The sequence below is a fragment of the Brienomyrus brachyistius genome, chromosome 25 (genome assembly GCF_023856365.1).
Source record: "Brienomyrus brachyistius isolate T26 chromosome 25, BBRACH_0.4, whole genome shotgun sequence".
Classification (NCBI taxonomy): domain Eukaryota; kingdom Metazoa; phylum Chordata; class Actinopteri; order Osteoglossiformes; family Mormyridae; genus Brienomyrus; species Brienomyrus brachyistius.
In genome coordinates, this window is record NC_064557.1 from 10,460,006 (window position 1) to 10,475,177 (window position 15,172).

At 37.6% G+C, this 15,172-nt stretch overlaps 1 protein-coding gene across 2 annotated transcripts; it reads left to right on the top strand.

Annotated features, from left to right (window-relative positions):
- Positions 1 to 643: 643 nt before the first annotated feature.
- nat8 (N-acetyltransferase 8) lies at positions 644 to 11,358 on the top strand. Of its 2 annotated transcripts, none has more exons than XM_048996186.1 (3): positions 644 to 839; positions 1,977 to 2,060; positions 10,124 to 11,358. In XM_048996186.1, the coding sequence occupies exon 3, from the start codon at positions 10,142 to 10,144 to the stop codon at positions 10,799 to 10,801; it is 660 nt and encodes a 219-aa protein (XP_048852143.1). In that variant the 5' UTR covers positions 644 to 839; positions 1,977 to 2,060; positions 10,124 to 10,141; the 3' UTR covers positions 10,802 to 11,358. The 2 variants fall into 2 exon arrangements, with proteins under 2 accessions (XP_048852143.1, XP_048852142.1); XM_048996185.1 differs by lacking the exon at positions 10,124 to 11,358 and adding an exon at positions 8,156 to 9,214 and having other exon boundaries at positions 660 to 839.
- Positions 11,359 to 15,172: the final 3,814 nt, after the last annotated feature.

Genomic DNA, 15,172 nt, shown 5'->3' on the forward strand with positions numbered 1-15,172 from the left:
CCCTGGGGGATGGGCTCCCCCTTTGAATCTGGTTTCTACCAAGGTTTCTTCCTTCTAGAGAGTTTTTCCTTGCTACTCTTGCCTCTGGCTTGCTCATTGGGGGGCTTTAGGCAGGCATAATGTAAAATAAATAAAACTCCCACCCAGCAGTGACAGAACTTGCTCTCACAAAACAGACCAATGATATCATGTAAGAAGGTGGGACTTAAAGAGGAAGGTAAAATAAATGCAGAAATGCACACGATGAGTTTTTTTAGTGTTAACGCATGTGGTATTTTTTTTTAATCTATTTTTTTTCCTAACCCTAACCCTAACCCTACCCTAACTGTCCACACAAAGGATCCATACAGAGGATTAAAATGACAAAATAGGCAGCATAAAGTCATGCTGCCAGAAATATAGAGAAAGGATTAAGGAGACTAATGGGCGTATCACCTAACCTAATTTACCAAATGAAACTTAAATTATATTGAATTAAACCATGTACTTAAAAAAACGAGAAACGGAAGAAAGCCTTTGAGCCCAAATAATGCATGTTTCAACAATGGAATTGCAGAGAACCGCCTGTCGTTTCTGTTTACGTAAACGCGTTGGCGACCCTGCAGCGTAAAATGTACGCATGCGTGGTACACATTGGGCAGGAATTGGTTGCGTTTCCTATTGCAGAATCACGCGCATGTGCAGAACGGATCGAGTATGGATCGGGAACTGACTTGACACGCTATGTCTTCCTCTGGCAATACGTACTGATCACACGACCAGTAGCATATTTCAGGGTTTGGGAAATATTTTTTGAAGTTAAAGGAAGTTTTGCTTCGCTTTTTCGACGCATAAGCAGAGTAAGTTTTCATATTTATTATTATTATTATTATTATTCTTCTGAGGTAAGTTCACCGCTGCCTTCTAGTCCACCGTTTGTTTTGCATTCCCGTACACAACAGTAGTGTACGTTTGCTTACCGTATGCTACGCATCTTTGAAATTCCTGTCATTTTATCAGGGACTGCTCTAAACCTCACTTTCAGAGACCGCCGTTACGTATTTTGACCTTCAAGAGACAATTTATATCCAGCCTGTGACATTTTCAGCACAGCATCCTGCTTGAACTAACGTTGGAATTAGTTTTGTAAATCAAATTCCGAAAATCACAACTATACTCGTAGCATGTTTTGGATGGGCAGCTGTAGTAAGTAAAAGACCACCAGCCCAGTAGATGTTTTGTGCTTTAACGGCAAAATCAATCTTTTATCACATGATAATAAACCTGTCCTCGTCCCGTGTCTGCCTTTCAAAGTGATACGAGGACATTTATTTTTCGGGCAAATTAGGACCAGTTGTTTACTTGCCTGTGTACAATTTAAGAATAAGGGAGATGTGTGTATCGGATATGTAATAAGTGACCACAAGGTCAAATGCTTTAACTTTATATTTTTTCCAGTTAGCAAGCCCACCGTGGTGACTGATAAATCAACTTCATAGTTAGACTTAATTTGACATTATGTGGAACTAATCCAGATTTCAGGGTGAGCACCGCTGTGTTGACGTAATTTACCCGGGAATCTAATAAGGGCAATGCAGGGGGGTGTTCCACGAAGCCGGAAGTGGAGGAAGGTTAGCAGGTTAACTTAAGATAGAAGTTATTCCTATTGGACGATCATAACTTCCAGCTTAAGTTAATTCGGCTAATTGAGAGATCCTGCTTTGTAGAACACCCCCCTGGATTTTGCTGAGTAAGTACACTCTGCAGCATTTGTTTATCCCTCTGCAGAGCTATATGCATGTTAAATGCAGAGAGAGACAGAGTAAAGAAATGCTTTCTAAGCTTTCCAGCTGCCCTGCAGTTATCATGATGTTTAAAGTATTCCAGCCCTTGTTACAAATTTGCCAGCTGAATTTTTCATGTTGCTTGTCGGTATAACGATTTGGCAGGATTATGAGTTTGACTGGTTTGTCATTTGATTGTTTTGTCCTGTACAGCTGGACCTCTGTGGATATCCTTCAGAAAGTGGCTTGCATTCTAGACCTTAAATAGGACCATCCAGAGCATCTGTTGATAAAAAGGTATGACGATTGCACACTATGTATGTTTACATGCACTTGGATTTCAGTAATTTAACTATAAAAGCAAAAAGAAACAGCAATGTTGTTGGAGTGGTAAAGTAATAATTTCTACTAATCTCAGTGAAACTGAACTGTACAACGAAGGTTGCTTGATTTATGCAGGTTTCTTTTGACATATTATGTAGGTTCTACAGAAGTAATCACATTAAGCTGATTGATTTTTGGGGGGTGTAAAACTTTATACTGTTTTGGGTTAGACGAGGTTATCACAAGGTTGCTTTAAGTGGAATTATTTTTACACTATTACGTTCGCGACTCCCTTGCCCATCTCTTGTGTGTAGTTGCCTCTTTCCTGGGATAGACTCAGTTAAGAAATGTTTTTTTTTCCAATTCCATTTGAGATATCCATAAAAAGATAATTCAGTGTTTTGAGTTTTTTTATGTTACAGCTAAATGGCTAAGCTAGTGCTTGTTGGAAAGCTCAAAGGGTAGTTTTCATATAATGTTTTTTCAAGGTCAAAGTTCATGTCATCAATTGTATTCAGTTTTGAAAAAATAGGCTTTAAAGTATCAAGTATTTTTTTTTTAATAAAGAAATGCCTGTGTGTGTGTGTTAATTATTTATATCAAATGTTGACTTGTAACTTGCTCCCCGTCCTGAGATTATATTATTATTATTTTATCATTATTAGTATTATTATTATTCATGCATGTGGGTAAAGTATTTTTCAATTAACTGGGAAGTAAGTGCCTCCTTATCTGTTTATGGGGAAAAAGTTATTTTAAAATGGCGTAGGAGTTACAGGGTTCTGGTGGGCCAGCCCATCGCATGGTACACACTTAGTCAGTGCAGAAACAGACATGTAATTTTTTTTCTCCCTTGATCTGCGGACTAAGTTACTTTTTTTCGGCTACCTAGGTCATTGCCCCAGGTGTCTTATGGAGTCCACACTTGGAGTTAACTAAATCATATGAACATGGATTGATGATTAAAAGTAACCATTAGCCAACTGATTGTTATGTGTGTATTTATAAATTCAATCTGTAATGGTGAGCACTCAGAGCACGGCGGATTGATTTGGAGGCTACAGGCAAACTAAAGTTACCACACAGTAGAGATACTGTCAAAGAAAAAGTTCTGTATTCAGTTTTTATTATTATTATTATTATTATGGAACAGTGAAAGGGAGGTATTATCAGAACATTTACCTGTCAGTTTCATCAGATGCCCACCTGTATCACCCTTTGGAAATATTCGTACAATTTACTAAATTCATAGGATCCATATACGTTCACTTCTAGCAGCTTGGCTACCTAAAGTGAGCTACTAGTTAAATAGTTGCATGGGAACAGTAGACGACTAGCTGGCTAAGCTAAGGAGAAGCTAGTACAATCGACTTGTTTGGTGCATACCTTAAAAACGAATTAATCTTAAAACAATCCTCATCGCTATCGCAATCTACATCGGAGGTTAATTTCAACACCACTGTTGGGAAATGGTTGGACTTGTTGCAGAGCTTCTTCACTGGAAAAAGGCGATTGTGAAAATGGCAAGTTCAAACTGCCTAATTTCACAATGAGAGCGTGCTATTGTGAAAATAACAAACACAAATTGATTTCTGTGGAGGATGAAATGTAACGATTGCAAATAAATCCATATAAAAATGAAATAAAATTTTCATTCCAAAGATTCATAGAATAATGTTATATTTTATATTCCAAGGATAGAAAAACAAATTATTATTTTTTATTCCAGAACTTTTATATATATTTTTTAATTCATCTCTATGTAAATGGGTTGGCCAGCCCTAACTTTCTGTGTTTTGAAGCACTTATGGCCGGGGGGGGGCTTTGCTGATCTTCAGTCCATTATGGCCTTGCTTAGATGAGAAGTAATGCAGCTGGCATTGATGTTGGTAATGCTAAGTTGACACTACACGACTTTCCAAGTTGTCAAATCGCTATACCGTTTATATGTATGAGATTCCATTCCATCATTCCTCATCCATCCTTATTTAAACTACTTCTTCTGGTGTGGGTGGGTCAAGGTTTGTTACTGTATATTAGGATGGTCCTTAAAAATGAAAAATTGAAAATGCTGGTTCTCGCCCCCTACTTTTGCTATATTTTATATCAGAAATTATTTTCAGGAAAATTTTAATGATTTTTCAAGAATGTGTAGAAGTTGCCCAAGCAACTTGAACGGCTGAAGCCTAGTTTAGTCATCTGCCATTACAATGGGGTTATGTTCCAATGAACCCATCTTGAGTTGAAAATATCGTAAGCGGAATTAAACACAGTATGAGATGTACGTTCGCAGTGGTTACAGAGACTGCATAGAAGTTGCCATCGCCTGGCATCAATAGAAAGCATTGTACAGCATATTGCTAGCCATGGAAAAGATCAAAACACACTTTAGACTGATGACTACTGTACTGGACTACTGTATATCATAAAGCAAGGAGCATCTGTACTTGTTAGTATATCGCGTCCTTCATTTGATTATTTTTCTGTACTTGATTTTTTATAATTTTTTTTTTTTTAGAATCTTTAGAATGAAAAATTACATTTATTTTACTATTGATTCATTTATTTATGATTGTCACATTTCATCCTCCATAGATTTCACGTGCTGGTTTATGTTACTTTCCGTCAGTGTTTGCACACCTGTCTTATCTCCGCCTTGAATGAGTTCATCGTTGCCATAACGATAACTGCTCTTGCTTGTGGGCGTGTCGACGGGTAAGACACGATGAGGAAACGTGAGTTAATTTTGTGATTTCATATAAGACTGGATGTTTGAAAAGACATTAAGCTTTGTAACGATATTTTTCTTAAGACTGACGTAAGTGAAGTTCTTTAGGTTGTCACGCACTTGAGAGGAAAAAAATAAAGGAGCATATTGTATTTTATGAAAATGCTGATTTATTGTATTATTTGAGAACACAATTTAAAGTAGACAGATTAAAATTTCTGATTATGTATTTTTCGAGCATATGCAACAAGCACTGATGGAGATCAAAACGTTAGTTTCACGCATTACATTTTCTTAAGGCTCCGGCACCTTAGCTGACTCCAGGGGGTCAACAAGAGAGAGGAGCTATCTTTTTTCAGACTGCTGAAAATTAAATAGTACGGTAAGTATCAGGCTTGGATGGGTCACATATGGCTGATCCCAATCTGTCTAGTGGGTATGGAATGGTGCTCCTCTAATTATAATCTATAATAGTGACTTTCAAAATAATGAAATGCAGTTTGCAACTCAAGAATGTTAATTTATATACCGTACATACAAGAAAACAAAGCTGTGTTAATTCTGTTCTTAATTTTTTTTCTCTTAAATAATAAGTACCAATAAGTGTACCATCTAAGAATGGGACCATTAAGCAGTACCCTTAAGAGTAGTAGTACCGTTAAAATCTTGACGGACCCTTCCCTTTTTTATGAGCAAAATTAATAATAAAAACAGCAGTTTGTCAATCTTTTAAGCTTTGACTTTGGGGAAAAAAAAGTTACATTTGACCATAGCATGAAAAAGCTTTCCAACAAGCTCTACCTGAGCCATATTTCTGAAATAGTAAAAAAGTTATCGTTCGTAAGAAATGATCTTTTTTCCCTACTCGGGGTGTAGAAAAGGCAGCATAGCTCTAAAGGAAATTGAAGAAAGTTTAAAAGAAATTCTGTGCTTTGGACGTTATTCACTTGCTAAATTTCATTCAAATCAAAATACAGTGATGCAAAAACTTTGTTGGAAATTTGTTGAATAAAATGGAATGACCCATTGCTAAAGATGGATAGATAGATGTATGGACATCAGGGCTAAAATGGTAATTTATCATTGGTTACTTTTTAAATTTTCACATTTTGTTTTTGAATTAAGTTCTGTGTTCTATGAGTAATTCTCCATAACTTGGATCTGGATCAATCTAGAGTGCTGAAATTAACGTTATGCATGAATGATGTTTTATGGCAGGTTTTCTTTTTAAGACTAATTTGTTTTATTTAATGTATTTTAATGTCTTGTACTCATCAGTATTTAATAATTAGTAGTGTTTAACTTTTGTACACAAGTTTTAAATAAACCTCATCATTCCTCATCTATCCTTATTTAAACCACTTATTCTGGTGGCGGTTAAGGTTTGTTACTGTATTTTGAAAATTGAAAATAATTTTGTTATGTTATATAAGAAAACATTTTAGAATTTTTTTTTTATGATTTTTCAAGTATGTTTAGAGGTTCTGGTCAAAAAGGTGATGCCTAGTTTAGTCATCTACTATTAGTAATACTACTTGAGTTAGTATCTCAGGTCATTCATTTGATTATTTTTCTGTACTCATTTTATTTGCTTGATTTCTTAACATTTGGTTCATTTAAATTTAAAAATTGCCTGTCAAAAATACCGTTATTAAAAAAAATCTGGTAGCAACCATGAAATAAGAACTTTTTAACACTTTTTGTTGTTCTTAACTTTTGTCAGAAATTTAAGATTTATATATTTTCAGATATTTACACTGTTTCATTTGGTCAAATTTTGTGATTCTTGATTTTAAAAAATTGACTATAAGAAATATGGTAGTGAGCGTCCTTGAGGCTAAACTGCAAAACACATGTTTGCTAACAATCAAATGAATGGGCCAAAAGATGAACAAGTATTGCCCATGGTGCATGACGAAACTAGGCTTTAGGCAGCTGGATTATTCAGCCGTCGTGCCAATTGATTACAAACTCCACTCATTTTGTTTTGCTTTTACTTCTTTGTAAAAATTAAATTTTTGCAGGTAAACTGTTGCTGCAGCCATTTTGTTTTCAATAAGGTTTGACTGAAGTTTTATTTTAATAGTTTACAGTAATAGACTTTGACAATACACTACACTACAAAAATATCGCCAGGAATACTTTCCTATAATGCATCACCAGATAAAATGGTAATTGCATGGAAAACTGTCATTTTTAAATTTGACTCATACCTAAGGACCACCCTATACTGCGTGCATATATACAATGAGACTTCACCTAATTAAATTACTTTAATGCTAAACATCATTCATTATAATGAAATATATTATTTTGAGAAAAATCTGTTTTATTGCTTACGTAGATATATGTAGGGTGATTCCATGAGAAGAGCGAGTCAGGGTTCGTAATATGGATAATATAGCAAATCCTGTGATAATCAAGTGATATGTACATCTAACATTTTATTGTTTAAAAAAAAGGATCAGAAATAGATATTGGCCGGGCAAAATATTCTATCATGATGATTTTTTCCACAACAAACGATGTCAATAATCATCCCGATATAAATTGTCATCATTTCAGTGCTCCATTTTTACTAAAAATTCAAATGGCTTTAGAACATGATAAAATTTCACATTCAATGGACTGCACACAAATATAATTTTAGTAAGTCCTATAGAAGAAATGTTGTAGGGCGTAACGCTAGAAAACACCAACATTACATTTTGTTGATAGGCTATTTCTCTGCCTGGCTGTTCTTTCCAGAGAACAGGTTTGATTAGGGCTGGGCGATTTGTGTAACACTAGAAAACACTAATAGTATTTGTTGTTGTGAGGTTGTTTCTCTGACTGCCTCGCTGTTCATTCCAGAGAATGGGTTTGACTAGGGCTGGGCAATTTGCCCTAAAATGTTATCACAATATTTTCACAGTATTTCTATTTATCACAATATTCTAGAATTCATTTGTATAAAACAGTTAATATGACAGGTGCTTTGGAGTTGTCCTGATTATAATGATGAAATTGTTTTGCTAATAGTTCTGGAGCATGTGACAAACATAATCGTGAATCACATCAGCAACAGACTCGTACCTTAATGGGATTTGTGTGAAAATAGTGCATTACGCAAGAAAACAAGTGTTTACGCTATACCCTGATACTCACGGTAACCAGATTCAAGGTGATATGAATGTTCATAATTTTTATACAATATTTTATCTATAGATCATGCAGCCTTATGTTGTGTTCTTTTAATGAATAGTTCCGTTTTAAAAAGAAGGTATTGCAAGAACCTTTCGCTTTAATAGAAATATCAGGTTGTATCATATTTCGGTTGTTCTCTGTTTGTGTGTTGAAGGGTGTTGGCGTCATCATGGCCAGCTTTAAGGTGCGGAAGTACAGGGATGAAGACGAGGAGCTGGTGAAGGAGATCTTTGCACTGGGGATGAGTGAGCATGTGCCCACCTCCTTCATGCACGTGCTGAAACAGCCCCTTACCCAGATGGTGCTCATGTGCATCTTCTGCGCTCTGCTGACCAGCTCCAAGTCATTTCTCCTGCCCGTGTTGGCTGTGACTCTGCTTCTGGCTGGAATTCGGCAGCTGGTCAGCTACCTCTTCACCAGCTACATCGACACCAGCCTGAAAGATGATCTCAAATGCATCCGGAAGACCTATATGGAGAAAAAGGACTCGTGCTTTTGGGTGGTGGAGAGCGAGGGCCGGGTGGTGGGCATGGTGGCCTGCTTAACCTCCCAGACTGAAGAGTGCTTGGAGCTGAAACGTATGTCAGTGCGACGGAGCCACCGCAGCCTGGGAATTGCTCAGGAACTTTGCAAAGTGGTGGAGAACTTCACTCGTGAGAGGGGCTATAAGGGTGTCATACTCTACACTTCTGTGGTCCAGACAGATGCCCAGAGGTTGTATGTACATATGGGCTACAAGAAAATTAGGGACTTTGTATTCCCAAGTCTACTTGCCAAGGTCTTCAATTTTTACATTTATGAGTACAGATTAGAGATACAAGAGGTTACAGGTGGCTAAGCTGTAGCTTTTTCAAGCTGTCTTACAGAAGGATTAAAATATGTGGCTTGGTATCTGTTGACTTCAGCATGCCTCTGCATTCATTTATGCTGTTTTCCCTTTTCATTCTGATGAGTGTCTCTTGCATTTAGGTGATTTGTGCACAGTAATTAACTGGAAACCTGCTAGGTCACGTTATTTGCACAATGCATATCAGAAGGTCTTCAGTCCATGGTGGGACATAACTGAGAGCCTTTGTTGGATTTACTAACACCGTGAAGAAGCAGCATCTGTTTCCAGATGCATGTGACTGCAGCTTCTGCTGGGACATTGTTTGAATGGTTAAAATTTTAACTTCCCTGTCATTTTGAATAAAGTACTGCAAATTGATGGCAATGGGGCTGTTTGTCTTAATTTCTTACTGTTAGTTTTATGTTTCATTTTCATGCATTTCCTATTGTATTTTGATAAAGTTGAATTGTGGATGTGACGACTACCTTTTTCTAGTGCTGTTACAGTATTACAATCTTAGCAGGAAGCAGAGACTTGGTTACAACAGGTTGTTTTCTATTAAAATATAAATAATTTCTAAAGTTACAGAAGATAAGTTATTGGTGCTAAGATTATTACAATAGTTTGTGCGATAAGTGCCATTGCATTTCTCAGGGATGGATTTATTCTAAAACTGTACATAGACATTGGGCAATATAAGTCTACCCTCTAATGCAGGGGTGGGCAATCTTACCCAGATAGGGCCACTGTATATGTGAGTTTTCACTGCAACTCCCTAATTAGATTACTAATTACAGGACTGATTGGCTGATGTCTCCTCACACCTGCGTTTGAAAAGTTGACCTAATGCAGTGGTTCTCAAATTCGGTCCTCGGGAACCACTGCCCTGCTTATTTTCCAGCTATCTCTGCCCCACACACAAGTCCCAGCTGTCTTTCAGCTTCTGATTAACTGAACACACCTGATCCAGGTAATCAGCAGTGTGTATGGCAGGGATAGCTGGAAAACAAGCAGGGCAGTGGGTCCCGAGTACTGAGTTTGAGAACCACTTACCTAAAGGTTATCGCAAAAATCTGCATACACACTGGCCCTTTGTGGATAGGATTGCCCACCCTTGATCTAATAGGTAAGTGGTTTGAAGATGGATGGATGAAGAAAAATTTTATTCTGTCTTTACAAATAAGTTCTCTTTCATAATCACCATTCCCACATATTACCAACGCATATCGAGAAATTGTATGCATATTAGTCTGTTTTAGTCTGCAGTTATAAACTATTTTTCTCTGTTTCTAGGTTCCTGCGAAAGAATAAATGGCCCAATATAAAATCCGCATATATCGGCATGAGGACTTTGACACAGTGAGAGAAGTTTATGCCACTGGGTTTGCAGAGCATCTCCAGGCCGTGTACCTGCATGTTCTTAAACGGCTCTGGGTTCAGCTTACCTTGGCAAGCATCTTCATTGCCTTGTTTGCCTCTTCTGGGTCACTCCTGTTATCCATCCTGGGTCTAACTCTTGTACTCCTGGCTTCCCGAGAAGGAGTACGATTCTTGTTTGGCCAAGGAATCCAGCTGGGTCTCAATGAAGACCTCCAGGACATCAGGAAGTCGTACATGCAAGGAGACAGGTCCTGCTTTTGGGTGGCGGAAGTGCAGGGGATCATTGGAGGCACAGTGGGCATCCTCCCAGCTAAGGATGAGCCTGGGTGCTGGGAGCTAAAGCGAATCTCTGTGAGGAAAGAATTCAGAGGACAGGGAATGGCCAAAGCACTGTGTAAGACAGCTCTTGATTTTGTGATTAACCAAGGGGTTGAAGATGTGGTGCTGTATACTTCCATGGTCCAAACAGATGCTCACCAACTCTACAAGAGTGTTGGCTTCCGAATGGTGGAGACCTTTGTCTGGCCATCACTCCCAGCCAAACTTATCAACTTCATGGTGTTTAAATACAGGTATAGAGTGCTGGCTTAGAGAAGATTCCGAAGATGCAATTTATTGAGGACCATCACACATAATCAAGATATAACAGTATTATAATCTCAAGACCTTTAAAAATATGAATGTACTGTACACAAAATTTCAAGCAGCATTTCATGGGAATTTCTCCCACTTGATACTTGTATTTTCATTTTACTCACCATTTACGCCTTCCTGATCCTTCTCTGCCCGCCCGCCCGCCTGTTCGATCACCCGTGATCTTGACAGTAACACTTTAGTAATCAAACCTCATACAATTCTTTGAATGTCTCATTCACCTTTGTGTAGCCAGTCTCTATGTCTGTAAGCTTCAGAGCTCAAAAGTCTTGGCTAGAAATGTTTATAATGTGATTTTTTACAATTTGTTAGCACCACTGAAAATAGGTTTTTGAAAATGTTTAAAGTAGATTTTAAGAAAAAAAATAATCACATTCTAAATGATCTCAGATTATTGGTGCTGAGTTTGTGCTGAATAAAAGCATTTGTAGCACTTTGGGATAAATGTTTTCTAGATAGGTGAAATATAGTAACAGTTTTTCCAAATTGCTGAAATATTAAAAATCATTTTGGGAACAAAACTGCCAATTGCCAAAAGTCATTTATTGAATCAGTCACTTGTTTGGCGAAACTTTAAACCATGCTCACCTAGTTAGACACAATTTGCAGATCTCAGTCACCCATGTTGCAAAACTCGAAAAAAATTCTCTTTCATCAAAACACATTTTGCGCTATGGTGAACTTTGATGCAAAATAGGAAACACAGACCACAGAGGTTAAGCGCAGCCAGTACACAGCTGTCATTTAAACACAATGACTCAAAACTGTTCACACACATTTCTAAACATCTGAAAAAGCCAGACTGACTAGAACATAGAATACATGCCGTAGGTGAATAGGAGCTGAATTTTGACGTCCAGGTACAGATGGGTCACACAGGATTCTTTCTGCATCGCCCAACAAAGGATAGCATCGCTAGACCCATGGTGATGAGACAGAATGAATATTCTTCCGTGACTCTGGCTTGGCAGTTGCGCAACATTTTACTATAATATGCCTCTCATCTGTTTACTTTTTGGCTTTGTCCTTTACAGTGACTTTTCTGGAGTATTGAATACGGCAAACGTTACATATTAGTTATCAGTCATAACTGTACAGTACTGTCAGCGAAACAGCATGATACTACCACCACCCTGCTTGACCATTGGTTCAGTGTTCTCAGGTTAAGAAAACAACCCTGATCCCCTGCAAACATATCTCTTTTCATTGTGGCCAAGCAGAGAAGTTAATGACACATTCACACGTCATTGCGACTGCCCCCCACCCCCACCCCGTGAATATGCAGCCTTCAGCAGCCTTTCAGACTGTTAGCCAGACAGAACACACTAAGGAATGTGTCTGTTTTATTCAAGCACAGTACAGAACCATATGTTTTTTTATTTTTCATTTTCCACTTTGTCCACCTTTATTCTCCACAATCAACCTTATTACTTTGTTTAGGCCTGTAATTAGTCTGTTACACACATTTTGCATATAAATAACTCTATTGCTTGGACACGCTGCTGCTTTGTACCTGGTTTGGCGTCCTTGCAGATGAAGTATTTCATCATGTGCCAAATATGCTTGATGGGCTTCAAATCTGTTTAATTTTCATATATCACACTGTCCCTCTTCGCTTGACAATATCAATCTTATTACTTTGTTTAGGTCTGTAATTATTATGCTGCACACATCGTGGGTCCGCCTCATCTCCAAAAGGTGAAATAAAATACAAAATTCTAATTTCATCAATAAACTGACTAAAAACACATTTTGCTAGTTTTAGGCCATCTTTGCCTCGCAACAGAAACAATTTCTTAAATTTCACAGGCCATTTATTGCAGTGCAGTCAGTTTATTAATGAAATTGGAATTTTGTCTAAATATAAGAAAATTATATTTGCTTAGATTTTCATTTTTTGCAGTGGAGTACCTGATCAATACCTGATTTCAGGTAAGTCACTTCAGCTTTCATAATCACTGCTCTCCCTGGTGGATGGATAAATCATTGCAAGTACTTTACACATAGAGAGGCAAGGGGTGGATCATGCCGGCCCCCTAGTTCATTACATCGTCGTGGGGGATCTCATTATAGTCAAATTCCCACCCAGGACCCAGCAAGGACCAGCCAAGGCCCCATCATGGAAACGGGAAATTCAAGTGGCTACATCTGTATGCCCACCAGCTGATGCCCATCGGGGTATTAGAGAACCTTATATTCGCGTCTGGCTGGCCTGCCAGATGTGAGATCTTCAGCCATTCTTTGTGAAGTTTGTGGATTCTGTCCTGTTATTCTCCCAAAAAGTCACTCTCAGTGAAGGGAAGTTTCCTTTTGCTGTTACTACTGCTGCAGGCCTCGTTGGAAGATGTCATGCAGAGACGTGCACAGAAAACCTGTCCACATCTGTTCTCTAGGTTTCTTGTAACGGCCAAATACACAACGGTTTTTTTTCTTAAAAGTTACAGACTTACAAAGGCGTGTAAAATTAAGTAGAAAGAGACATACTGTAATCCACAGCCTTATGCATGAATTTGAATAATGTGTGTGGTAAATGTCTTTTCACATCCAGGACACGTAATCATTAAAAAAAAACAAGTTAAAATGTACTCTGTACCCAGATGTATGCTAGTGTCTGCATTACATCACAATTTGTCATTCACTGTACCAAATGTGACATAATTCCAAAGAGATTACTTACAGACAAGACAAAATTACAAGAGAATTAAAATAGATTAAAGTGTAATCTATAGAAAGTTTAGGAAAAATAATACTTTCTAGAAAGTTAGAATTACAAATCATAGTTTTGTTAAATCTGCTGTGAAATATCTTACACTGTCAGTTGTGTCTCCATCAGACAGGCATACCACCTCTTCTGAGACATTATATTAGAACAGTAGAATGAGTGGATTAACAATTCAATACCACTTTTGGAATTTTTTTTTATAAAAGTTATACCTTCCCTACCTTTATTTTGAAAATCCAAAACAAAAATTCCACTGTACTGCACTACTGGGTTCTGCCAGGTTAGTAATGCATTAAAATTGAATAAATATTAACATCTCTGTATTTGTGTCATTTGAAACAAAGGAATACAGAAGGCAATGGTACGCAGATCAGATGGCTCAGATAGATGGCACATACTTCTTTCTCCTAAGTCCGTGCTAAAATTTTTAGGAGCCAAACGCTTTTTAGGGGCCGTAATCTCCATAATATGCCAATTGTGAAATAAATAAAATATAGGCCTACTTATGCGGCACATTTTGTAGATATAAACATTGATGCAGCAACAAGTACACTAATTCTTGTGAATTCGGCGCGTTGAGTTGGTTCTCCCTCTTTCCAGCTTTGCACTACATGCGTAGTAGCAAAAATCGTTTGTTTCTTCCTCGATAGAGAATGCATTGTACGTCCAGTAACGTATTTTGACAGTTTGTTCACGCTTGAGAATCTTACTGGTAATTTTCCAGAAGCGGAATTTTAATCAGTAATCGTAATTACTTATACTTATAAGTAAACTGAAGACAGCGTTTCAGATAACGCCATGCGGGAAGACAAGTTGCTGGTCTAGAGGATTTCTGCAGACCATAGGTGAGGCACATGACCTCAGCAGCAGCTTGCACTGATCGCCCTGAATTCTGCTGTGCTGGTACTGTGTGTGCTGCAGAACATTGCAGTAATAATTTTATTAGAATGTATTTTTTACCACCTCCTCAATAACTTTTTTTTTTTTTTTTTAACGCTGTTGCTTCCTTTTCCTATTGCTGCACTGCATAAGACCGAAAGCGCACGAGCACCCGCTGGTCGTAAGCGCGTGGGGAAAAGTACACAGGCCATGTTATGCATGTATTACCTTAAAATGGTATTTTATTTGTAGCGCTATTCCCTAAGAAATGACATCTCTATAGAGCTACCCACGTATCTTCAGCAGGTTTTTACAAAATCTTGAAACGTATTCAGTAACTAAAAGATTTTGATTCAGAAAAAGCTGACAATCACATTTTATTTGCTATGGCTGAAATAACACTCATTCTCATGAACGTGAAACATCTATAGATGTACACCACAGCCAGAAAACATCAGTAAATAATCCGTTTTGCTTTGACACTCAAATTTATTTGTTCTCAAAGTAAAACTTACACAGTAGAAAATTATCTGCAGCAACAGCAATAATCATGGTTCTTTATCTGCCTTCTGTACTCCAGTACATAAGAAATCTTACTCGCACCAACCTGCGAGTAACATTTAACAGAATTAATACAGAACAATGCACTTACAAAACATCAAGCAAGTCCAAACGATCCATTAAGTAAATAATACATGTCATATACA